Source organism: Lagenorhynchus albirostris, chromosome 7 (genome assembly GCF_949774975.1).
Source record: "Lagenorhynchus albirostris chromosome 7, mLagAlb1.1, whole genome shotgun sequence".
Classification (NCBI taxonomy): domain Eukaryota; kingdom Metazoa; phylum Chordata; class Mammalia; order Artiodactyla; family Delphinidae; genus Lagenorhynchus; species Lagenorhynchus albirostris.
The window spans coordinates 86,232,519-86,259,009 of NC_083101.1; the positions used below are offsets into that span (position 1 = coordinate 86,232,519).

At 46.1% G+C, this 26,491-nt stretch overlaps 1 protein-coding gene, 1 long non-coding RNA gene and 1 other non-coding gene across 4 annotated transcripts in view; 1 reads left to right on the plus strand and 2 right to left on the minus strand.

The window, feature by feature from the left end:
- Positions 1–4,311: 4,311 nt before the first annotated feature.
- Positions 4,312–26,491, minus strand: part of FANCC (FA complementation group C) — a 175,865-nt gene continuing 153,685 nt past the window's right edge. Inside the window, exons 10-14 of one of the 2 annotated variants that reach the window (XM_060155374.1) lie at positions 23,195–23,270; positions 20,647–20,728; positions 15,796–15,976; positions 11,940–12,146; positions 4,312–6,677 (exon numbers count right to left, since the gene is read on the minus strand). In XM_060155374.1, the coding sequence (XP_060011357.1) occupies positions 6,534–6,677; positions 11,940–12,146; positions 15,796–15,976; positions 20,647–20,728; positions 23,195–23,270 (690 nt within the window). In that variant the 3' untranslated portion in view covers positions 4,312–6,533. Of the gene's footprint in view, positions 6,678–9,432; positions 9,595–11,939; positions 12,147–15,795; positions 15,977–20,646; positions 20,729–23,194; positions 23,271–26,491 lie in introns of those variants that run through there. The other variant, XM_060155375.1, reaches the window with a different exon arrangement.
- On the minus strand, positions 7,353–7,459 carry LOC132523999 (U6 spliceosomal RNA). Its single transcript, XR_009541764.1, has one exon. It is a non-coding gene; the product is annotated as a U6 spliceosomal RNA (small nuclear RNA).
- LOC132523774 (uncharacterized) lies at positions 11,446–26,191 on the plus strand. The gene is made up of 3 exons (XR_009541647.1): positions 11,446–11,668; positions 22,180–22,277; positions 25,660–26,191. It is a non-coding gene; the product is annotated as an uncharacterized LOC132523774 (long non-coding RNA).

A 26,491-nucleotide genomic window follows, 5' to 3' on the forward strand; every position in this document is an offset into this window, starting at 1 on the left:
CGAAATCATACAATGGTGTCTTTTTTTGTCTGACTTATTTCACGTAGCAAAATATCCTCAAGGTTCATCCCTGTCGTAGCGTGTGTCAGAACTTCATTCTTTTTTAAGGGTGACTAATATTCCATTGTATGGATAGGCCACATTTTGCTTATCCACTCACCTGTCGATGGACAGTTCTATCCACGCCTGCTGTGGGGTCTGGGTTTGCATCTTGCATAGAAAGGGCTCCCTTTCTGGCCTGAGGGCTGAAAACAGGATTCTTGGATTCTGCCTCAGGCCCCTTTCCCCGCTCCCGTGGAGAAGGACCCTCTCCTCCCCTCAAAGGACTAAGAAGTCTTCTTGGAAGCAGTGACCCAAAGGCTTTGAACTTGCAGACCCCAGGCAGTGGGGAGGGGGAGGCCAGGGGCTGAAATCAGGGTTTAATGTGAAAGTCTGCCAACCACAGGTGAGCAAGAAATTCTTAATGAAATACAAGAACATTCTTTCTACATTTTGGGAGTAGGAAAGTCTTGATTTTATAAACTAATTTCGTACTTATCTGAGTAATAGACTGTCTTCTCAGAGTGGCAGCAGCCTTCCAACCACCCTCATCCCTCCTCTTTTTCCAAGCAGAACTGCTAGTTTTCTCTGGAGAAAACCCACAGCCTCAGAGAGGAAACCTCCAGATACTTTGGTGGTAAAGAAAGAGGGCTAGGCATTTTTGTGTGTGTTTATTGTTATCTAAGAAGTAGAGCTCCAACGTGATTTCTCAGCACCATCTTTCCCTGTTGATGGAAATGCCTTTACCATATATTAAATCCCTGTGTGGACTAATTCAGCAAATATTGGGCACCTGTTGTATGCCTGGAAGTGTTCCAGGCACTTGTATTGGGGACGGTCAAGTATATAAGTAGACCACGTGGGGTCTAGAAGGTGTTATGTGTTAGGGACGAAAGCTGAGGGGTGGAGAGTGGGGTGCCACTGGAGACGGGGGCTTCAGGCCATATGGAGGTGGTGACGTGAGCAGGTGAGGGATGGCTGTGCATGTCTGGGGAGGGTGTGTGTGCAGGACAGCGCATGCAAAGGCCCTGGGCCCCGTGGCTGGAACAGGTGGGTGTGTGAAGGGGTCACAGAGAATATTAGGTGGTGAAGTCAGAGAGTAAAAGGGGGCCCATACTGTGTAGGGCCTTGAAAGCCATTTTAAGAGTGTTGAGTTTTACTGAATGAAGACGGGAGTTTTTGTCGTGCTCTGATCAGGGGTGTGGCATGATGGAACCAGCAAGGGATCGCTGAGATGCTGCAGAGGGGCCAGGGCGGCGGCGGGGAGAGCAGGCAGATGCTGGTGTCTGCGAGGAGGGCAAGGAACGGTCCGATCCAGCGACGTCCTAGTGACTCAGACGTGGGGGTGAGAGAGGAGTGGAAAATAACTACAGAATTGGGCCTGAGTCCCTGGAAAGACGGGACGGCCATCGACTGACTTGGGAAGACTGTGGTTTGGGGTCAGGGGGTTGGTGGCATCAGCTTTGGACCTGTTAGTTTGACATGGTCACCTGACCTCCCAGTGGAAACAGCCACTGGGCCGTAGGTATTCAGGTCTGCAGTCCGGGGAGGGTGTGGCCCCTCTGCACAGAGGTGGCTCGTGGAAAGCCCAGCAGAGTGAGGGTACACATGGTGGTGGCCCGGGCGCACCCGCCAGGCCGAGGTCAGGGGTTGAGCAGGGCCCAGCCCCCTCAGGCTGAGGGGAAGCCCTGGAATGTTCCACCAGCCAGAGGAAGCTGTCAGGGAGGATGGAGACCCAGTGGGTCAGGTACTGCCCAGGCTGGTGCAGGAGGCCTGAGAATGGTTGGCTGGAGCCCCAAGGAGGGCCCTTGTCCTAATGAGTCGAGCTTTAGAATTTGTGCGTACTCTTCATTATACTCCATCACACTTCACTTTCAGGATTTTCCTGGCTGTTCTTGAACGTTTATTTTTCCATATGAATTTTGGAGTCAGATCACCTAGTTCTCCTATTAGGATTCTGTTAAGTCTAATTTATATCTCTAAGACAGTTACTGTTTCTATTCAGGATATCTTTCCAGAAGGAAAGAACCACCAGTTAGAGAGCAGTGGTTCTCAACTTGGCAATGTCTGGACAAAGTTTCGATCGTCGCTCCTAGGCTGGCACCTAGCTCAGAGAGGGTGGGACCAAGCCGCCGCCACAGAGACTTACCTGGTCCCCAGGGTAGTAGCGCCACACTGGAGAAGCCTAGCCTCAAATGCCTGCACCCTGGCTTTCTGCTAAGGGCCCTCGTCTTCCTTTTCTTACTGAGTAGAGTATCGGGCACTCATCCTTCTGCAGTGCTCGAGAAGAGTAGACAATATGTAGTGTTGTGGACGTTTTTAATTCTCTTCCGCCGCCCAGGCTCTGGCCCCTTCCTGTCTGTGGGAGATGCAGTTGGCGGTGTCCAGTACCATCACAGAAGCGAAACCAGCTCCACACTTGCTTTCCCAGCTCCCCTTACAGCCTAAGTGCGGGTGGGGGACCTGGGCTTCTCTAGTCAGATGCAGCAGCCGGGACTGTGGCCAGCCGTTCAAAGAGCGGGGTGCAGGGGCCTGTCTCGCCACTGAAGGTTGCAGACCTTGCAGGACGAGCTACAAGGGTTGCAGAATTCAGTGACAGCAGCAGCAGCAATTTCCTCACCAGGCCACTCTGAAGCTGGGTTTTGGGCACTGCTGCTGGCTGGCTAGAGCTAAGCCTCGTCTGCCTGACAATTCTGTGGGCTTTTAAATACCCTTTGGATTGCTTCCCTTTTGCTTTCAACATCGTGTCTGTTTCTGTTGCTTGCAACCGAGAATCCTGACTGATTCACATGGATTCATCATATGGTGAGAAACACCAGAAGTCGAGATTTTCAACATTGACTTATGAGACTTTCTACTTCTACAGAAAAGCTAAGAAGTGTGAAACTTTCGGTATCCAAGCATGCAAGTTTCCTACCCAAAACACCAAGTACAATGAGCTATATCACAGTTATGTCAGTACTGGGGAAAAAGGGAAGGTCCTACATTATCAACTTCCTTTATTACTGTCCGTCTATATATGAGAGAGATGATTTGGACCCATGCTATAAATAAACTGTGGACTTGAATTTTACAAGAAGGCTTTAAGACACATTTATTTTGCCTTAATTTTGGTTCTTTAAGAGTGAGATGGTTTGGTGATGATTAATAACTTAGGATTGTTTGACGAAATCCATGTCACACCCAGTGTCAGGCAGAGGAAGGATGCCATCACCAGCAGTGCTGGCTGTGGGTGACGTGGTGATGGGCTGGCAGAGGAAGAGGAAGGCAAGGACAGCAACACAGTCAAGTTCACTCTCGTCCTCCTTGGAGAGCACCATTTGGATTCCTTGTCGAATAAGGAAGAACATTCCTCACGGTGGTTCTCACTGTGCAAACACCAGGCCCCTTTGGGTAACACAGGGACAGGCTCAGTTTAGGTTTTCCTCGCATTTCTGCCCACTGCCCAGGTCCGCATCCTCTCCAGGTATCCCTTCCAGTCCCTGTCCTTGACTCCTCCACTTCGATGGAAAGTGTAGCTTTCTGCTGGCCTCTGGAAGAGCTCCCATTTTTGTCTAGTACCCTTGTCCCAGCAACAACAGGGCCGAGAACGGGGCCAAATGAAGAAGCCGGAGCCCAGGAACGCCCGGACAGGGGCTTGTCCCCAGGTGCCCTCTGCTGTCTCAGATGCCTCCTGGACAAGATAAGAGGCCCTCAGCGCCCGGTGTCAGGAAGCAGAGTGATCGTCCAGAAAACCCGCGCAGGCTGCTTGCAGTAAAACCGGGAGTGGCCAGGGTCCTGTGGGAGCCACGGGACGCGCGCTTCAAGGTGAGTGGAGCCACGGGCCGAGTCCCTCCTTCCTGACACCCAGGGGAGCCCGGGGAGGCCGGAGCGCCAGGGCCATGAGTCTGAAACAGCAGAACGAGCAAGAGGGTGGGCTGTGCTTTGTCAGATGCATTCCCTCTTGAGAAATGGGGGGGAAGCAATGTGTAGGTCAATTCAGCTTACACTCAGTGGTAGTATTTAAGTCTGGCTTAAAGGGAAAAAAGGGTATTTATGTGTGACGCACTTCATTTGGTTTTAGCAGCTCCTGCTGACTGCCGGCCCTACAGTCACTCTCCTTGGCAGTTTTCAGACATCTGGTGGCAAGGTTCCCAGGCCTAGAGATAAACCACAGTTGGTCTTTTCCAGGGGCAGACCTATCTAGGTTTTGTGAGACCTGAAGCTTCCATGATTGGGGAGTAGAGGGAAGCTTTCTCTGAGAAAGATAATACTTAACAAATACAAAATTAGGTGCCATGTGGCTTTTTATTTAGAATGACAAACTATAAAACAAATTACAAATCTGAAAAAGCTAACAAATTCTGCAAACATCATGAAGTCCTGATGAATAACATAACCTCTGTACTACTGGGTGGTCATTAATGCCTTTTTTCCCTGTAGTTTTGGGCTCTGTCCTCTTTGACCCAAGTCCAAGGCTTAGGAGAACGTTAGAGGCTTTGTAAAGGAATTGGGAAATACTACAAACAGACTGAGGTAAGGTCAGGACAGGAAGGGATCTTCCAGAAATGCAGCTTAAACAATCTGAGATAACCGTCTTGTTTTTATTGTTTGCTGTGAAATACAGTGTGAATGGATGTCCACGTGGAAGCGCACTCCCCACAGGGAGGTCTGGTTCCCAGTGGCCGCTTGGTTTAGGGGTTACTCACTGCCACCAAACTAAGACCTTTTCTTCATGTCCACAGAGGTTGGTCACAGCTTCCCTGGCAAAAGCCAACATAGGAGAGGCGCCCTCAACACCAAGGGAAGCATATGATGCTGGCACTAGTGATAAAAGTATTTTACCAGTATACCTTTCATACTGTAACATTTCTCTAAAGAAAGGCTCAGGTCAGAAGGTCTTGGAATTTTCCAGATCTTCAGGTGGATCCGTATACCAAAACAAGTAACTCCCCTAAAAGCTCAACCTCTAATACATCAAAACTCTACTTATACCTCAAACAGGAGCCAAGAATGAGGGAAATTCAGAGATGACTGATGCAGAAATCCAAGTGAGAAAAGTCTGGACTCACTCGACAAAAACAGATCATACACAAAAGAGCAAAAGAATAAACCTGAAAGGAAAAAAATATCTTCAACTAATGTAAAATAAATATTAATGTTGGCGTTGCCAATTCTTTTTTTTTTTAAATAAATTTACTTATTTATTTTTGGCTGCGTTGGGTCTTCTTTGCTGCACGCAGGCTTTCTCTAGTTGCGGTAAGCGGGGGCTACCCTTCGTTGCAGTGCGCGGGCTTCTCGTTGCGGAGCATGGGCTCTAGGTGTGCGGGCTCAGTAGCTGTGGCTCGCAGGCTTAGTAGTTGTGGCGCACCCACTTAGCTGCTCTGCGGCATGTGGGATCTTCCTGGCCCAGGTCTCGAACCCGTTTCCCCTGCATTGGCAGGCAGATTCTTTTTTTTTTTTTTTTTTTTTTTTTTGCGGTACGCGGGCCTCTCACTGTTGTGGCCTCTCCCGTTGCGGAGCACAGGCTCCGGACACGCAGGCTCAACGGCCATGGCTCACAGGCCCAGCAGCTCTGCGGCACGTGGGATCTTCCCGGACCAGGGCACGAACCCATGTCCCCTGTATCGGCAGGCGGACTCTCAACCACTGTGCCACCAGGGAAGCCCGGCAGGCGGATTCTTAACCACTGTGTCACCAGGGAAGCCCCCAATTCTTTATTAGACGTTTCCAGTTCCCATTTCAGTGAATAGAGAACTGACGCATAATCTCGTCCAATGTTTCTAGAACACATCCTGTACCCTCCCGTCAGCCACCTTTGAGTTAATATGAGCTCTTTTGGTAACAGCCAGTGCTTAGCCAGTATAAAGCAAAAAGCCCCAAAGCTGGCTTTATTTCATTGCTAAGCAGTGTTGCTACCCCATCACCACTACTTGCTACTGGGCTTGGGTGGGCTCTGCTCAGGGGGCACGGGAGGGAAACTTGAGGGATCCTGACTATCCTGGATGAAGAACGTCTTAGGGGAGCAAGAGAGTATCCCGGTGGATAAGACGAAATACCAGTAACAATTATAGGACTTCTTAAAAAAGAGATCTATGGAAAACAGCTAAGTTACCTTCTAAATTGATCAGTGGTTCATGACCAATTTCTTGGTCCAAAGAGTTTGAAACATCCAAATAATAGTTGTGCATCTTGGTTTGATATGGGGGGGCGGGGAAGGAAATAAACATCTGTTCTCCCATCCAAGCCTTTTCTTGAGTGACTCTCTAATCGACATCCGGGCTGAACAGGCACAGGGAATGCTGAAGCATAACCCCGTCATTGGTGAGTAAATCTCACTGAATTCAGGCTAAAGCACCTGACTTCTCATTTTGTAAAATATGTACTGCCAGATCTTGCCAAGACGTTTATGGCTCATTCTTGCAACTCAAGGAGGGAATGCATGCGACAAACAGAGGCCATAAGAAGCGGCCCCACCATTTCATGGCGTAGCCTCCCTGGTTAACTTGCCTGGGCTAGGCTTGCCCACGCAGCTCTGCAAGGAGCTCTCTGGCCAGTTTTCTCGACCTAGGGGCTTCCACACAAAGATGGTCCCATCTGTACAAGGTCTGGTCCAGAAAGCCAATAATCTCGTGCATTATTGCATCAGTCTGAGCCATCTGCAATGAGGACAGAAGAGAAGGCAAATTAAAACACTTTCCAGACAGATTCATCTCTTCCTCCAGTGGACCAACTGTAACCATCCTGTCCCCCAAAAGCATCTGCATTCCTATCAGCTCCAAAGGGCTCTTGTTTTGTCTTCAAGGTGATTAGCAAAGCGAATGTGTTCTCAGAGGTGGGCCATCTAGTGAGCAGAGCCATTTCCTAATGCTGGCCCTCTCAGACCCACAACGGCTACAGACAAATGCTGTTTCTTGGACACCCATCACAAGCTTTGGGGTTATTTGCCGTGGGGAGCAGAGGCCAATGAGCATGCTGTGGCTTGACTTCCTGCAAAAGGCTCGCACTACTATGAGAACTGGAAAATGCTGAAAAGAGAGTGCCACCTGTTCTTACACAAACAGCTTTATAAATGGCATTCTTGGGCTGGCGGCAGGCCCACTTGTTTGTTAATAGGCACCCAAGGTTTTAACACTTGATTCTTAAGGGAAGCAGGAAACACAGGAACTGTCAGTTCTGCTACATACAGCCTTAGCTGTTGGTACCCATAAAGGGAGGATAAGAATCTAACGATTTATCTACGTGGAGAATTTACTGTGATTTTTTTTTTAGACACAAGCATATTGAGAACCTCTGTTTTTGAGAGCAGTCCACATATTCATTTCTTTTATCTTTTAAATATGGAACGCTTCAGGAATTTGCATGTCATCCTTGCACAGGGGCCATGCGAATCGTCTCTGTGTCCTTCCAATTTTAGTCTATGTGCTGCCAAAGTGAGCACCACGTGTTCGTTTTTCACGTGTGAATCAAATATTTAAGTAGCCTGAGTAGCCCAAGGTCAGCTCCTCCTCTGTGTCCACACTGGGCCCTTCTGGTAGGGTGACCAGCCGCCCTGGTCCAGCCGGGACTCTCCTAGGGCCCAGGACAGCCTTTAATCCCAGGCCACCCCTGGCCATGAGTCAAGGCAGACTCTCACTGCAGCACGGATACTAAGTGAGTGGCAGCGGGGGAAGCCCTGGGCCCCCTGGCCAGCTACTGGCAGTGGCCCAAGCTGAGAGGGCTCTGCTGGGGGCGGGGGGCAGGCTGCCAGCCGGGTGGGGTTCGCCGCGGCTCTTGCTGTCCACAGAATCCTCTCTTGGTTTTCCTCAGAAGTCACAGATGCTGTAGGTGACTTTACGGATGAAACAACATGAGCTTCCCTGGGACGCCTTAGAAGAGTTAGTTTAGTACCTCAGACCCGAGTGGGGGAAGACTGCCTCCCGCGCCAGTGCCCAGGGACCGTGGGGGCTCCTCGGAGCCGGACGCGGGGCAGCGGTGCCGTCACCGGCCCTCTCTACAAGCCACCTCGATGCCCATGTTCCACTTTGTCTCCGGTCACGTACACACCCCGCCTCACTGCCACTGAGGGAGGGGAAGCCGCGTCCTGCAGGGCTCAGCTGAGGGCATCCTTGTGGAGGTCAAATTCATCTTGAGCTCAACAATTATAGAACTGAACTCTATATTTCAGATTCTGGCTAACTTCTGGCTGTTACTGCTACGGTCCAGCAACAGAAGACAGGAGGAGAGGGAGAGAGAAACGTGAACTCAGGGCAGGACGAGGGGCAGCAGGAATCCGGGCACCAGCCAGGCTGCTAGCGCCTCATCCTCCTCATCGAGGCTCAAGGAGGAGAGAGCGGAGCTGGTAAAGCAGGAACAGGGCAGAGAAGCAGAACAAGGGGTGGGAAGGGCGGGGGTTCCGATGAAGGGATTCAGTGGAGACTCAGAAGCTGAGCCCTGGGGCCCGTGCGGGAGCCTGAGGAAGTGGGGGAGCGTGCTGTGGCCGAGGCTGGGGTGTGAGGCCAGGAGAGGAGGAAGGAGGAAGGTGAGCCGATGGCACAAGGGGCAGCTCAGAGGAGGATCGAAGGCCGCAAAGAGACAGGGCTCAGACGCACAGCCTATAGCAAGCACGGCTCTCCAGAGCTGAGGGCAAGACAAGAGGGCCAAGACCAGGACCCGGGCCCAGAAGCTGGCCCTGCTCCCACCTCTCTGAGTTCACATCAAAGCCAGGCCAGGGCTAGGGTCCTGAGGGTGGTGATGCCAAAGCCCCTCAAAGAGAAAGGCCGTCCACCTGCTCCTGGCCAAGCAGACCCGGCCCGGGGCTCTTCCCAGGCTGCCCACAGAGGGCGGCACCAAGGAGCCCACGAGGGGCTGGCGCTGGGTGGACCCCTTCCACCTGTCCTGCTGTAGCTGCTCCTGCCGGGCTGCCTTCAGCCGATCGTGTGGCGGCTGCAGGAGAGCTTCGAGTTAGGAAGGCCGGCACGTTTGTTAGTTGAAACAGTTACCGAACGTCTGCAAGGACAGCGCCCAGGAGGCGCTCTCAGCTGTGACGGGCTCCAAGGTGCCCGGGAGGCCAGCACCCACCTCCTAAGGAGCCGGTGCGGGGAGAGAAAACGCCGAGCTTCATCCTTTAGTTAATCTTTTTTGCAGCTGAGCTGACTTCTGAACGTGAATGCAGGCGCCGGGTTGCCCCAGGCTCAGGTGTGGACCAGCAGTGCTGATGCGTGGCTGCAGGTGAGCTGTTCCGTGGCGACGGGGCTCCAGCATCGGCGGCAACCCTGAGCTTGGTGACACGACCCAGCAGCCAGTCTGTGGGTGAGACCTGAGGGCGGTCCATTGTGAACCTGGACTGTCTCCCCAGAATGGAGGGAAATGTGACTGCAATACAGAAGCAGAGACCTGCGTGTCTCTGAGGAGCTGTCTCTGGGTTACGTTCTCTCACACCCTACGTGCTGGGCCGGCCGTGATCTCCTTGGCCTGCTCTCCACTCCCAGGGTGACAGGACACTAGAGGAGCAGGAGGGTGCAGGCTCAGGGAGGAGGGGCGGCCGGGTCTGAGCAGGCTCCACGGGCTGAGGCCCCTCCCATAGGTGTCCAGGGCCTGGGCAGGAAGTCCGAGGTCAGGCAACAAAAATGCCACCGGCACCTGCATGATTCAGAAGTGTCTGCCTTTGACTTTTAAAATAACTTCCAGTTTTAGAACAGTTTTAGATTTATAGTTTGACCCAAAAGAAAATACTGAGAAATCCCATATCCCCTACACTCAGTTTTCCTGTTAACATCTTACATTAGTATAGTACATGTGTCAGAATTAATGAACCGATATTAATATGTTTTATTAACCTTATCTTTAGGTCAGACTTTTCCTCAGTTTTTCCCTAATGTCCTTCTTCTGTTCCAGGATTCCATCCAAGACACCACATTACATTTAGTCATCATCCCTCCTTAGGCTCTTCTTGGCTGTGACAGTTTCTCAGACTTTCCTGTTTTTGATGACCTTGACAGTCTTAAGGAGGACTGGTCAGGTATTTTTGTCAAATGTCCTTCAACTGGGGTTTTTGTCAGTTTGGGGTAGGAAGGCCACAGAAGTAAAGTGCATGTTCATCGCTTCGTATCAACGTGACTTATCCCTGCTGATGCTGACCTTGATCACCTGGCTGAGGTAGTGGCCGAAAAGTGACTACTATAATTTACACTTGGCCAGAGAAAAAGTTGGTTGATACCAAGTTCTACAGATATGAGGACATTATTTAACTCTCACCTGTGTAGTTCCCCACCTCAAATGGATTTGGAGGTGAGATGTGCACTTTATAAAAGCACATGATAGATCATTGTGCTGGGGCGGGCCCTGAGGAGATGGCACCCAGCAGGTGACAAGCAAGTCCTCCTCTGCTCTCGGCCACACCCAGGCTCTGGGAGGTCTTCTGTCTGAGCCCGAGAGGGCGGACTGACAGGCTGGCTGCGTGGTCTGCCCACCCCGCACACGTTGTTCTCCTAGGAGCAAGGAGAACCTTGTGGGCACTGGTTACTGGGGTTCTTGGCAGTCCCACTGGTCACTGGGGCTTTCTTCACGTTCACATTCAAACAGAGCCTGCCCTGGAGGGGAGCGAGAGGGGGGTCTCTGGGTACTGGGAACATTCCTGTCTTGATTTGCTTGCTGGCTGCATGGGTGTTTTTGGTTTGCAAAAATTCATCAAGCTATATACCTTTCTGTATATACCTTATATGACAATAAAAAGTAAAAACAAAAACAGAAAAAAACCTAACTCCAAGAACCAGCACATTGTGGTTTTTTGGGTTTTTTTGTTTTTTTTTTTTGAGATGAGCTCATAACATAAAATTTGCTATTTTAATCATTTTTATATGTACAATTCAGTGGCATCAAGTACATTCACAATGCTGTACAACCACCACTGCTGTCCATTTCCAAAACTTTTTCATTATCCCAAACAGGAACTCTGCACCACTCCCCAGCCCCTAATAACCTCTATTCGACTTTCTGTCTTGTTTTCCATTTTGTTTGGCTTGGTTTATAGTGTATGTCCTAGTGGGTATGGAGCGGTACCTCATTGTGGTTTTGATTGCATTTCCCTAAGAGCTAATGATGTCGAACATTTTATTCATATGCTTATTGGCCATTTGTACATCTTCTTTGGAGAGATGTCTAAATTCACTGCCAGTTTTTGAACTGGGTTGTTTTACTGTTGTTGAGCTGTACAAATTCCTTTTATAGTCTAAACACTAAACATTAAACCCCTGTCAGATATGTGATTTCCAAATATTTCCAAGTATAAATTCAAAATTTTTCTCCCATTTCAAGATTTGTCTTTTCACCTTCTAGATAGTGTCCTTTGATTTGCAAAGCTTTTTATTTTGATGAAATCCAATGTATTTTTTCTTTTGTTGCCTGTGCTTTTAGTGTCATTATTCAAGTAATCGTTGCTGAGTCCCATGCCATAAGCGGTGCCACGTTTGACTTGGACCGTAAAGAACCCCTCAGGTCAGCTGGGCTTCCAGAAGGAGCTCTTTGTAATTAGCAAACTTTTTAAAAAATTAACACATGAAATTCTTTGAGCCACTGCAGTGACCATATTCTCACTGAAGGCTTGTTTCTCTTCACGAGGAGGAAGAGTCATGGACTGTAACTGAAAGACGACAGCCTGGGGAGACAGGAGGTGAGCTTTCACCGTGGGCCCTGGCAGTGAGCTGTGTGACCTGGGAGAAGTGCGCTCCCTTGTCTGAGCCTCCCTTCCCTCTCCTGTGCCACGCCGGTGTCGCATAGGGCAGGCTCTGGGTCTGGCCCAGCTGTCCCCTCCCGGCCTGTCCAGCCACGTTTGGACAGCATCTTGGTACCCACACTCTTCAAAGGCTGGGTCCTTGGGTGATAACCCACCTTTTCCCTGGGATGAGAATGAGAACCAGGGTGCCAGGAAAGGGGAGACTTACGAGCGTGATGACTTCCCGGGCAATCGCGTGGCCTCCGGGAGCCCAGAGCAGGAAGTTCAGGAGGAGGCGCCTGATCAGCTGCTGACAGGCAGGCGGTCTGGGAGCTCCCTCCCCGCCCTCTCCAGCTGCCGCCTGCAGGTCCCTGGCCGAGAGGGTGGGACTCCTGAGCAGCTTCATGAGGCGGCTGAGCACGGCCTTCACCTCCACCTGGGAAGTACAATTTCAAAGGGAAGAGATTAGGGAAGAGTCGGGACACGCAGGTTGTAGGATGACTCAGTTCTTTGAAGCAACCCCCAGAAACGGGAGAGGACTGGCGCCCGAAGGAGGGCAGGTGGGGCGGACCATGTCAGAGTTTACACACTGCTCCACACAAACCCAAATGCGCGTAATGGAAATTTCTTGACTTTCTTTCGTCCTGCTCACTAAGCAGCCAGGGCATCATGCCAGGAATCGACCTTTTTTTTGTATGAAAGGAAATGGAGAAAAGTCCTCAGCAGAATGTAGTCAGATTTTTATATTGTGGGAAAAAGAACAAAAGGCTCCTTGAAGACTTGTTCACTATCACAGCCACAGGTCAATTAAAGCCCAGTGCTCGGACCTCCTCTGAGCCAACGTGCTGATAAGAAGGAGGTTGGCCTTTTTGCCACCTTCGGCGGGGAGGAGGCGCGTGCATGCACACACACGCACACACACACACACACACACACACACACGTACCACACTGGTTTGGTTTAGACACTGGGACACTGTTCATACATGTTGAAAGCTCAAGCAGAGGTCACAAGTCTGTGGAATCCACATAGTAATAGTGGCTGTTATAGGTCTGTGGGTTGTTTTTGCATAAAAAATATTTATTTCATGCTGAGATTTCTGTTTGCTCTAAGAATGGTACATCAAGTTGTGACTTGGAAAACCGTAAAAACTGAAAGCTGTAGATCCAAAATGCCACATGGAACTCATGAAGAGCTATGTTCCCTCATTTTCAGAAGAATATTTAGGCCTACTCTGAAAATTCCCATGACCGATTTTATGGATTTTGTGTGAGTCGTTTTTTTCCCTGGAAGTTAGGGCTTCATTCAATGAAATCTGTCATAAGCTCCAGTACACTAGCAGTGCTGTGTGAGCGACTCCAATCACAAGGCAAGACCGTGAGAAACTGCACCCCAGGGCCCTTCCATGCAGGAGGGCGGTGCCCCTCACCCCCTCTTCTCTTGCCCGGGACCACCCTGCCCTCGTCTGACAGCGTCTACGGGGGCCCACGGCTGTCCTGCGTCTAGGCAGGTCTGCAAAAATGTCAGGGCTTAGGAAGCAATGCCTCCATATCCATTTTCTTCCTGACTGGCATTTGATTTTCTCCTCTCGTCCAATATTCCCTGAGGTTTGTCTTCTTCCCTTCTCTTTCACTCCAGGCCGTCTTTCCCTTCAAATACCTTCCTCACATGCCCAAAACTTTAATGCTTTCTAAAAATCTTTTCAAGAGAAAAATATAAGCTTTCTTTTCTAAGTATTAATTTTTATCCTGCATTATGAAACTTTATATATGCTCACTGTAAAACATTTGAAAAAGTAAAAAGAAAAAGAATCAAAGTGACTATAACTCCACTATCCAAAGAGACTCGTTGAAAGTGAGGTTTACATCCTTATCATCTTTTTTCTATGCATTGTGAACACAGCACTCACTATACATGAGGTATTCTAGTTTTCACAGTTCACTCTAAGCAATTTACCATTATCGATAGCACATTTGCTTTGATAACATGATTTTTCATGGTAGAATGCTATTCTGTGGTTGTAATACACCACAATTTATTTAGCCGATATCCTTACTGTTGAAATACAGGCCATTTTCAGTTATTGCAGTTACAAGCAATGCTGCAACGATCTCGTACATAAATCTTTCTGTGGCTCTCTAACTACTTCCTTAGGATAATTCCTAGAAGTAGAATGACAGGGTTAAAGAGTGTGAACCCTCACCTAATTCTTAAGAGTATACAAACATAGTTGTTTTTTATCATGATTTAATTCAAAGTCAGCAAAAGGAGATGAACACTGGCTGGCAGAGAACATGGTTTGCAGAGTGGAGCGGTCTCTGAGCCGGCTGTATGCGTCTCAGGCAGGAACGGCTGCTCTTTGCCCCACCCCCTCCCAATCCTGCACCTCAAGGATGCCCAGCAGAGGTGACGGTTCCAGTCACAGAACGCTGCTGCGTACGGTCCGGTACCGTGATTTAATTATGCCTTTCAAGGCAAAGGCACAGATATTGTCAAGCTCAGTCAAATCTTACAATAATCATGCTTTCAAAGACAGTTCACAGTTTGTCAAGTCATCCAACAGACCATCAAAGGTCAGGAGAGCGAGAAGTATGCACTACTAGTTAAACTAGGAAAACTGGGCCCCATTTGCTCCCCGGGATGCCACACAAACTGGTGCCTCAGGTTGAGCACCGAGAAGGAAGAGGAAGGAAACACACGTACTGGCACTAAACTACTGAGTGAGCTAATCTGTTTTTATCCAGGCTGCAAAGCACCCCCTGAGTAAGAAGAACTAGGCATAAGTTTTATTTAAAAAAAAAAAAAAAAAAAAGGACCAACTTAACTAGTAGAAAGATAGGCCAATGCAGAACTCTCTAGAAAATAAACCTTATTGGACAATTTATTTCTCTACACTTCAAAAGTAATCTGTCAGCTTCTATGATAGATTTGGAATTTAACATATAACCTACCAAGTTAGCTTATACAGAATCAAATATAAAGTATATAAAAAGGCTTCAGAAATCATTAGTGCTTCATACATTTAAATTATTAAAATTAAGATACTGAAAAATTAGGATTCTCTTCAATTAGTTTAATGTGATATTTTAAAAGGGAAAAATAGGCTCTCTTTTTAATCAGATAGCAATTCTGAGATACATGTTAATTTCTAAAAAAAAATGTTCTATTTTTGATCCAAAATCATCACCAAATTTCAACTTTTTAAAATTCCAACTCTTTTCTTTCTCCTGCCATATAACATGCTTTTAAACAAGTAAAATATACAGCCATATCTGAACTAGTCTCTGTTTTGTTCAAACAGAAAACATCAAGCAAATAGGAGCACTGCTCTCTACATAAAGAAACCTGCTCCCTTTAATTATTAAAATCAGCAAAAAGCGCTGGCAGTTGAACTTTTAAAAACCAGCAAATAAATGTTTGTAAGGAAGGTGCAAATGCCTTTAATCAAAACATTGCTCCTGTTAATATTATATTCCACACAAAATAACAACTGTCTCTGCCACAGACAGCTAGCCACTCCTGTACTTTGCTGCTCTGTTATTTAGGAAATGACCAAGTCCTTTTTCAGAAACTAAGTGGTTAATATCATGTGATTACTTTTCTAAGAGTTCTAAACAAAGCCGGTTCTGTGAGGATCTATTGACTGATCCAAGAAAGGAGTTAAGTCAAGACGGAAGCAGACAGTGCCAGGCCACTGATCAGAAAGAGGACGATGCTCCTCAGAAGAGGGGTCAGACCCTGCATGGCATCCCCTGGAGGGAGCGGCCCCAGGGCCAGGCACGCCCGTGAAGCATGACAGAGTGGCAGTGACAAAGAAGAGATAAGATGACCCAGGGATGGAAGGGCTGCACCTCATCTCCTGGGTGCCTCCCAGGACAGCAGGCAGCGCCTGGCCTCCAGTCCACTCCTGAGGGCAGGAAAACACCTCGACCCCAGGCCCAGCTCCCACTCACTCATCCAGGCGGATGTCTGCATGTACCTGCTGAGGTGCCTGGGGGTCAGTGAAAGCCACACCCACTGCAGGGCCCCTTCCAGCCCCTGAGAGACTGATCCTGAGGCCGCACACCATAGGCCTGGCCACCCACCATGGTCTGTGCTCTCTGCTGATGCCCAGCTCCCGGACCGCAGCTGAAAGCCAGGAGCCACAGCAGGGCCTCTGGAGCTTCAGCCTCAGCCTCCGACGTCAGTAACTGCTCAGCCGCCATGTCAGCCCATCCTCCAAAGTGAACGAACAAAAACCAGCTCTCAAAGGGGCCTCCGTAGGACCTGGAACAGAACCAGAACACATGGCAGCCGGGCAACTTGATTGCTTTTTCCTTTAGGTTCTTAAAGCAACTTGTGTTTGTGAATGGTTGGCTTCAATTGTTCTTATCCACTGAAGTACAACTTGCAAGGAATACGAGTTAGCCTCAGAAAAAGAGCTCACAATGCCGCCCTGAACCTGTCACAGGACTTTCAATGGCATGCCTCTCAAAACCTCATGTGCCCTGAGGACCTCAGACATTTAAATCTTTAAATCAAGGTCATGCAGGGACACTGAGTGCAAACAGGCCTTCGAGAAAGGAAGGTTTTGGCCCATGATCATCAAGAACGACGCAAGATGAGAACCTGCAGGCCCATGGCTCTGCCTTCTGCGTGGCCTGCACAGCCGGGCTGCTGTGGAGAGTGGGGCCCCTCAGCCACCAGGCAGCCGCCCAGGTAGCCCCAAGCAAGAAACGAGGGGGCTCCCTGGGGTCCAGACGGAGACCAGAGAAGGGACACAGGCCGAAACACGTGCTATTCCTTTTCTCACAAGACAGAAGATTCTGGTCAGTATTTTGGCAATTATGAATTTTTAATGAGCTGTATATTATACTCTTTCCTGGCATCACGTATACATCAACGCTGAAGAGTTAAGGCTTTTGTGAAGCTATCCTTTCGTCACACAGGGAACCGGGAGTTGCAATAAAGGGTAGACTCTGCTTAAGGTAAGGACCCACTAATTTTGCATAGTGACAGTCCTAGCAGTTTAACATCTCCCCTGGGAGAAATGGAGCAGGACTGGCCTGAGATTAGCATAGAGCAGAACTTTCCTTCTGAACTGGGGAAGCTCCTAGAACAGGAAAGCTCTGAGCCCCTCTGCAGCGCTCCGTCTTTGCTGGATCTGGGTGCGTGGTCCCCTGCTTGGCCCGTGGAATCCCCAAGCCAGCGCCGTTCCCACCTCTCCTAGTCACTGCTCTCCTCCTGTTCAAGTCCTCCCCGAAAACAAGTGATTAAATGTTCTGAAATCTAACTTGCAAAACAATGACAGAAAAGGAAGAAGGAGGAGCACCAGTCTTACTCCCTTGTCCCCACAACAGGGAGAGCTGATGCTCCAGGGGCCACATGAGCAGTGGGCTGGGTTATGTCTCAGAAGCAAGGAACCAGCTCCACAGGGTCTCCTTCCTGCAGGCCTCACGGACGAGTGAGCTGAGCAAGGGCTCCCCCATGCTCGCTGCCCCCACATGGGCATCCCTCCTGGATCACGGCTCAAGGCCTGGTCATTCTGCCTCTCTTCCTCTAGCAGCCGAGTGTGCAATGCAGTCCCATGGGGCTGGCTGAGAAGGTGCCTAAGGCTGCTCACAGAGCCCTCCCCGCGGGTGGCCCTGAAGCCTAGTTGAGGCAGATCTGGGTTAGGCAGGAGCCCTAAGAGGTTTGGGGTCTAGGCCCTGCTCTTCAACAGAGACAGCCAGAAGGGGTGTGTATGGGGCTGCCAGGGTATGGCAGGTCATTAATATGGCCAATCCTCTGATCCCCACTTGGCTGACAGTTCTGTCTGTCTCCTCTGCTGGTAAGAGTTTGGGGGCGGGGGCGGGGAGGGAGGCTGTGTAAGTGAGTAACTGGCACCCAAACCTGCATCAGTGATGATGAACAGAAGAGCACCAGCCATAATATGTGATGGCTCAGTAATGAGATTGTAGAGAATTTCAAGAAGGAAAAGTGGCAACAAATAAAGACAGTATCAGTAGGCTAGTATAGACAATGAATAAGATATGTATACTCTAAAAGCAAAGAAGTTAAGAGGAAGTCGAAGGGTACTATGTTACAAAGAACTTAGCAAAGCCTAAATGTGAATGCTTCTAGGGAAATAACACATAGAAGAGGGTACCTAATATAATAATGTTAGAAATTACTTTATGTTAGAATGGATTTTCTAATTTTAGACAAATATTTATTACAAGGAGGAGGAAAAGAAACATTTCATCCTACTGTGCAAGAGAAGTTTAGAATTTCCTTCCCTAGAGAGGTAGAGAAGGGCCCAGAGAGGTGCCCTTCTCCTTCTGCAGGCCAGGGGTTGCAGCATGTGAGCACTGCTTTTTTCCTAAGGTCTATTATTTTTATTGTTATGCTTGTACATTTCAAAGCCTAACACTAGCCATTACTCAGAACAGTTGCTATGCCAGGTATTTACACATGCAGCCCATTTATTCTGAGCTGCTCAAAGTGCTTCCTCCACTTCTTACTCAGCAGTGTGCTTACCTGTTTGGGGATGGAAACAGACCAATACAGCCATACCTCATTCTACTGCACTTCACAGGTAATTGTGTTTTTTCACAGACTGAAGGTCGTGGCAACCCTGCGTCGAGCAAGTCTATTGGCTTCATTTTTCCAACAGCATTTGCTCGCTTCCTGTCTGTGTACAATTTGGTGATCCTCACAATATTTCAAACTTTTCCATTATATTTGTCATGGTGATCTGTGATCAGTGACGTTCCTTGTTACTATTGTAATTGTTCTGGGGTGCCATGAACTGTGCCAATATACGATGATGAACTTAATCGATAAATGTGTGTGTTCTGACTGCCCTACCAATTGTCTGTTTTCTCTCCTTCTCCTTGGGCCTCCGTAGGAGACACAACAATATTGAAATTAGGCCAGTTAGTAACCCTACAATGGCCTCTAACTGTTCAAGTGAAAGGAAGAGTGGCACGTCTCTTACTTTAAATCAGAAGCTAGAAATTATAAAGCTTGGTGAGGAAGGCATGTCTAAAGCTGAGATGCGCTGAAAGCTAAGCTTCTTGCGCCAAACAATTAGCCAAGGTGTGAATGCAAAGGAAATATTCTTGAAGGGAATTAAAAGTGCTACTACAGTGAACACATGAATGATAAGAAAGCAAAACAGTCATTGCTGATATGAAGAAAGTTGTAGTGGTCTGGATAGAAGATCAAATAAGCCACAACATTCTCTTAAGCCAAAGCCTAATCCAGATCAAGGCCCTAACTCTCTTCAATTCTGTGAGGGCTGAGAGAGGTAAGGAAGCTACAGAAGAAAAGTCTGAAGCTAGCACAGGTTGGCTCATGAGGTTTAAGGAAAGAAACCATCTCCATATGTAAAAGTGAAAGGTGAAGCAGCAAGTGCTGGTGTAGAAGCTGCAGCAAGTTATCTGGAAGATCTAGCAAGATAATTAATGAAGGTGGCTACATTAAACAACAGATTTTCAATGTAGACGAAATAGCTTTATATTGGAAGAAGATGGCATCTAGGACTTTCATAGCTGGAGAGGAGAAGTCAATGCCTGGCTTCAAAGCTTCAAAGGACAGACCAACTCTCTTGTTAGGGACAAATGTAGTTGGTGACTTTAGGTTGAAGTCAATTCTTATTTACCATTCTGAAAATCTTAGGGCCCTTTAAAACATCTACTGTGCCTGTGCTCTATTAATAGAACAACAAAGGCTGGATGACAGCACATCTGTTTACAATATGTTTTACTGAATATTTTATGCCCACCGCTGAGATCTACTGCTCAGAAAAAAAAATTCCTTTCAAAATATTGCTGCTCATTGACAATGCACCTGTTCACCCAAGAGCTCTGATGGAGATGTACAGTGAGATTAATGTTGTTTTCATGCCTGCTAACACAACAGCCATTCTGCAGCCCATGAATCAAAGAGTCATTTCGACTTTCAACTCTTACTATTTAAGAAATACATTCCTCTGAGGGATCTGGGCAAAGTAAACTGAAAATCTTCTGGAAAGGATTCACCATTCTAGATGCCATTAAGCACATTTGTGACTCATGGGAAGAGGTCAAAATATCAACATTAACAGGAGTTTGGAAGAAGTTGATTGCAATCCTCATGGACGACTTTGAGGGGTTCAAGACTTCAGTGGAGGAAGTAACTGCAGATGCGGCAGAAACAGCAAGAGAACTAGAGTTAGAAGTGGAGCCTGAAGATGTGACTGAATTGCTGCAATCTCATGATAAAATTTTAATGGACGAGGAGTTGCTTCTTATGGATGAACAAAGAAAGTAGTTTCTTGAGACGAAACCTACTCCTGGTGAAGCTGCCGTGAGACTGTTGAAGTGACAACACAGGGTTTAGAGTATTACATAAACTTAGTTGATAAAGCAGTGACAGGGTTTGAAAGGAATGACTCCAATTTTGAAAGTAGTTCTGCTGTGGGTAAAATGCTATCAAACAGCATTGCATGCTACAGAGAAATCGTTTGTGAAAGGAAGAGTCAACTGATGTGATAAACTTCATATTGTCTTATTTTAAGAAACTTCCAAAGCCACCCCATACATAGCAACCGCCACCATGATCAGTCAGCAGCATCAACGTTGAGGCAAGATCCTCTACCAGCAAAATGATTATGACTCACTGAAGGCTCGGACAATGGTTAGCAATTTTTAGTAATAAAGTATTTTTAAATTAAGGTATGTGCATTGTTTTTTTTAGACATAGTGCTATTGAACACTAAATAGACTGCAGGATAGTGTAAACATAACTTCTATAAGCACTGGGAAACCAAATAAGTCGTGTGACTCACTTTATTGCTGTGGTCTGGAACGAAGCCTGCAATATCTCTGAGGTATGCTTGTAATGCCTTCCCCTGTCAGGCCTGCTCAAGGGAAGATAAGGATCCAGAGCAAATGCGTGTGAAACAGACCTACGAGTCATCAGTGTTTGCTTACCCATGAGTTTGGTCTTCAACTACTTCTTTGAGCATTTCAGAGATATGTTTCAGTGCCTGGTGCCAAAGTCCCTGTGGGATATCTGTGGGTGGAGAGAGCCGTCAGAGAGGAGCTGAAGAGAAGTCAAACCTACTAGGAATCATCGACAGCTAAGACCAGAAGAGGCCATTTGGAGGAAAGGCCTTAATTTTCCTGGTCCACAGAATCCGTACCACCGCTCTCATGCTGATCCCATCCAGAATCTATGTCCCTGGCCTGGGAAGAAAGACCTGTCAGTGTTACACAGAGCTAAACTCAAAGGCTCTTTTACTTGGGTACATGGGAGTGGACAGAGAGACTGCACAGGCAGCCCACCGTAGGGTTTACAAAGGCTATGTGGAAGATGCCCCAGGGTTTTTTCTTTTCTACTCACCTACCCCCTCCTCCATATCACTAGTAATCTGTGATTTCAACATACATGGAGATTATAATAAAAGAATCAACAAGGAATTAGGAATGGGCTGCCCAACTGTTTTTCTACGATTGTGATGAATTTAGAATAAGATTTCAGGTGTATAGTTTTGTTTTTTTTTTTGCGGTATGCGGGCCTCTCACTGTTGTGGCCGCTCCCGTTGCGGAGCACAGGCTCCGGACGCGCAGGCCCAGCGGCCATGGCTCACGGGCCCAGCCGCTCCACGGCATGTGGGATCTTCCCGGACTGGGGCACGAACCCGTGTCCCCTACATCGGCAGGCGGACTCTCAACCATTTCGCCACCAGAGAAGCCCAGGTGTATAGTTTTTTTTAAAAAAAACAAAGGTCAGAAAAAAATACATGGGTATCATACAGACAAATGTCTTTTCTTTAGTTAGTTTTTCTGGTTTCACAATTTTCCCATGGTCTTAAACACTTCTGACCATGTATGTATCTGTAGTTCTAAACAACATCTGAAAAAGGCTACCACATTTCCATGCAGTGATAGGTTCTATAATTAAATACACGAGAAAGATAATGTAAGTGATACAATAACCACTACTACCCCACAAATGTTAAAGAATCATAAATCATCTCTCTCCCTCTTCTGAACTCCCATAACTCCTGATTTGCAGGCTTTGAAGGCACTTTTGTTTTCTTCTTTTTATTAGTTGTTTAGATATGTATTTTATGTCTTCTTTACTTGTAGCTCCTGGATAGTCAGGGCTCATAAGTGACCCATCTTTAATGCCTACAAGACTTTACAGTGGGCATAAGATCAATTTCTGATGAATAGAAGATTCTACTGTTAAAAAACACTTCAATTTGTGAATGTAACATTATTTTTCCAAATGTAACATGCAGAAAACTGTTCTAGGAACTAGCAGAGGTAGTCTTTTGTTTATAGATTTCCAAATTAAAAAATAACAACCCCAATACTTTTTCTGGAGCTCATTCAGCTGCTCACACAGGCTGACCTTAGGCTTTGCTCATCTGATTTAGGCTGTGAGACGTGGCCCTGGAAAGTGAATTACTGACTTTTCTGTCTTGTTATTAAAGTTTTCCCATTGTGTCCCCACAGGTTAAGTTCCACAAAACAGCTGACTAGAGATCCCACCAGGCCTGTCACCACCTCCACCTCTAGCATCTCAGAGGACAGCATCAAATGGGTCACTCTAGGTGAGAACCTAATCTTTTAGAACAAGGAAGAGGAACTTTGATTTTGTAAAATGCTCTGAAACCTCGAATCATACTTTCCTCAAATGAATTTACTTACTCAAGTCTCAGGAAAAAGCCAGGGAAAAAAACGGCATAAAAAGGAAATATTACGGATTCTTTTACTCTTTTCTCTCCTCTTTCCTTCCATGGTCAGATGAATGCCTTTTTCTACAGCACAGAGTCTGTCTTGTGTCAGTGTTGCCTCTGCTTCAGATTTCAGGCTTTAGATGGGAAGGATGTCTATATTCTCTATTTCTGAAATGTTTCCTAAACAGGAGCTCACAGGCATGTTAACAGATCAACATCAGTGGAATCAGGGCAGAATCATCACTTCCCCAACTGGATATGGCCTCTGGAAGGCCAGCAAATGAAATCAGAGAGGGCTGTGGTCTAATACACTTACTGAACTCTTTCAAAAGGCTTCCCTTGGCGTGGTTAGGAGAAATTTCCACTAAACTTCCTTGGTTTCATTCATCATTTTATCTTTTCTTTTGCAACAGGGGGCACAGAGTAGAAAGAATGAAATACAAATAAACATACTGTTTTATTCCAAATCAGCCAAGTCTTATTAGCCTGTTCCTGGCATCCAGGTAGATCTGGCTGGCACGAGCAGAGGCCTTGTGTTATCCAGAACAGACTATCAAAACCCAACTAGAGGCCATTTTGTTCTTTTTTCTTTCTTTTGGTAAATGATTGTAACTGGGAAGTCAAGCAAATTCTCACATCAAAATCCACAGAATGTGAGACCCTGAGAGCTTAAAGGATGTAAGCAATGACCAATTCCCTTTACAGATAAGGAACTGGGAGGAAACAGTTATAATTTAATCAGTGTATTCCCAGAAGTTATTTTAATATGGGCAGAATCAACCTTCACATACCTTTCGGGTGTTGGAGTAGCACCATGACAAGAGACGGAGAAGCATAAGGAAAGTAGGTCTTGAATGCAAACTTCAGCTACAATAGAATCAAAAATTCAAAACCATTTGAACATTAGCTTTGGAAAGGGTATTAAGAAAATACAAAATCTTGCATCCTCTGCCCCAAAAAGACCCTCTACTTTATGTGGTCAGAATGTTTCCTTGCATGCTTATCAAAAAAAAAAAAAAAAAAAAAAATCTCCTAATAATCTTGTAAATATGTTCCAAAAAAATGAAACCTTTTTAAAGTCACCTTCTAGGACTTAAGAAAAATAAAGTTATACTCTTGATGTCTTTATATCAGTTCTTCACCTCACATGAACTCAATTATATACATAAATCTTCTATTTAAGTGAGAGTTTCCAAGGCAGTTGTGAGATGGTTTTTTTATAATCAAAAAAGCATAAAACAACAATGGTGCTCACAATGCTTTGAGGGCCAAAGCGCTATCCTATCTATGCCCTCAGAAGGCACAGAAGTTTTGAAGTACTTTTGTAAAAAGTTGAGGTAAAATCTATAAGCAGTGAAGTACAAGGGCTTTAAGTGTACAATTTAATGACTTTCGGTAAATGTGTAAATCCAATGTGACCATCACTCCAGTCAAGACACAGAACATTTATTTATTTTTATTTTTTTGCGGTATGTGGGCCTCTCACTGTTGTGACCTCTCCCGTTGCAGAGCACAGGCTCTGGACACGCAGGCTCAGCGGCTACGGCTCACGGGCCCAGCTGCTCCGCGGCATGTGGGATCTTCCTGGACCGGGGCACGAACCCGTGTCCCCTGCATCGGCAGGCGGACTCTCAACCACTGCGCCACCAGGGAAGCCCAAGACACAGAACATTTCAATCACCCCAGAAAGTTCCCTTGTGGCTGTTATAGTCAATCCCTCCACCCCATCCCGGCAACCAATATTTTATTTCAACAAGAGAGAGAGAGTAGTTTTGTATTTTCTTGAATTTCACACAAATAGAATCATAAGAGGATGTATTTTTGTGTGTCTGGCTTCTTTGGCTCAACATGTTCTTTTGCAACTCATCCATGCTATTGTGTATGCGGAGTTCATTTTTAAAAAAATTGCTCTGAAGTAGTCATTGTATGAATATACTATAATCTGTTTATTTATTCTCCCATTGATGGGCACTTGGGTTGTTTCCAGTTTGGGGCTGTTATGAATAAAGCTGCAGTTAACATTCACATTTATGTCTTTTTGTGGATATGTGCTATCATTTCTCTTGGGTAAATACCATAGGAATGGAATTACTGGGTCACAGAGTAGATGCTTGTTTAACTTTCTAAGAAACTGCCATGTAATTTTTCAAAGTGGTTGTACCACTTCACACTCCCATCACAATTTATGACAATTTCAGTTGCTCCACATACTTGTCAACTTTTGGTATTGTCAATCTTATTAATTTTAGCAATATTAGTGGGTGTGAAATATTACCTTATTATGACTTTACTATTCATTTTCCTGATGTGTTTACTGCCAACTTATACATATTTTTTGTAGTGTGTATTCAAGTCTTTTGTCCATTTTTAAAACTGAGTTGTTTCTTATGTTCTTGAGTTGTAAGAGATCTTTATATATTCTGGATATAAGTCCCCTGTCAGATATATGTATTGAGAATATTTTTTACCTGCTGGTGGATTGCTTTTTCATTTTCTTAAGGATGTCTACAAACACCAGAAGTTTTAAATTCTGATAAAGTCTAATTTATCCATTTTTCTCATATTGCTAGTGCTTTTCTGCATTCCTTCTAAGAAATCTCAGATTATCCCAATGTCAAAATGCTATTCTTTTCATTTTCTTCTAGGAGCTTTATGGCTTTAGCATTTATTTTGAAGTCTATGATCCATCTCAAATTAATTTTTGTGTTTGTGAGGTAGAGGTTCATTTTCTCCTACCTGGATATCCACTTGTTTCAGTGCTGTTTGTTGAAAACTTTCCTTTCCCCATTGATTTTCCTGGCATCTCTGTCAAAAATCAGTTGACTACATATTAATATATGTATGGATCTATTTCTAGACACTATTCTGTTCCACTGATCTATCCTTTTGCCAATACCTCACTGTCTTGGTCTTGATTACTATAGCTTAAAGTCTTGAAATCAGGTAGTTTGAATCCTCTGATTTTTTTTTTTTTTTTTTGCGTTTGAAATCTTTTATTGTCACTTTGGTTAAGGAATAAGTATTGTCTCACAGTGACCTATGATCTTATTTGACCAAGTGTTTTAAAACTTTTTGACAAACTTCCTAAAATATCAAATTTTAATTAAAGTTCTTTTGATTTCCAGCTAACTTTGGGATACCTTAGAGGGCCCCTGAGGTATCTCAAAGAGAAATATTTAATGAGGATTATTTCGTATGTTAAATTAAATATAATCAGATGTTTAACCATGCCTTTTAAGTCTTTTGTCATTTACAGATATTTTTGTACTCTGATGCTGTTACAAAAAGTGCTTCATCATCAAGGAGATTCATGGAAAGGCTATGGAAACCGTTACAACAGTTCCACATCAAGATGATGGCTATGCGAGGATTCCAGCACATACCAACTTAAAACAAGGAGCTGTCCTACCCCTGGGGCCCCTAGATCAGGCATCCAGAGATTTTTACTTCCTGACAGGCCCCTACTCAGCCTTGAAGCAGTTACAGAAGATGGACCATTGCCCCTCTGCTTCCCATAAGAATATGGGAGTCTGAATTTTTTTTTGTTTGTTTATTCAAAATTGTTCTAGCTACTGTAGGTCCTCTGCATTTTCATATAAGTTTTAGAATCAGCCTGTCAGTTTCTGTTTTGAAAACCATGTTGGGATTTTAACTAGGATTACATTGAACGAGGCATCTCAACAATTCATAAATATAGTTTCTCTCTTTATATGTTTAAGTTTTCTTTAGTTTGTCTCACCAATGTTTTATAGTTTTCCAAGTAGAGGTCTTATACACCTTTTTTTTTAAAATAAATTTATTTATTTACTTATTTTTGGCTGCACTGGGTCTTCATTGCTGTGTGCGGGCTTTCTCTAGTTGCGGTGAGTGGGGGCTACTCTTTGTTTCGGTGCGCGGGCTTCTCATTGCGGTGGCTTCTCTTGTTGCAGAGCACGGGCTCTAGGTGTGCAGGCTTCAGTAGTTGTGGCACACGGACTCAGCAGTTGTGGCTTGTGGGCTCTAGAGCACAGGCTCAGTAGTTGTGGCGCACGGGCTTAGTTGCTCCATGGCATGTGGGATCTTCCCGGACCAGGGATCGAACCCATGTC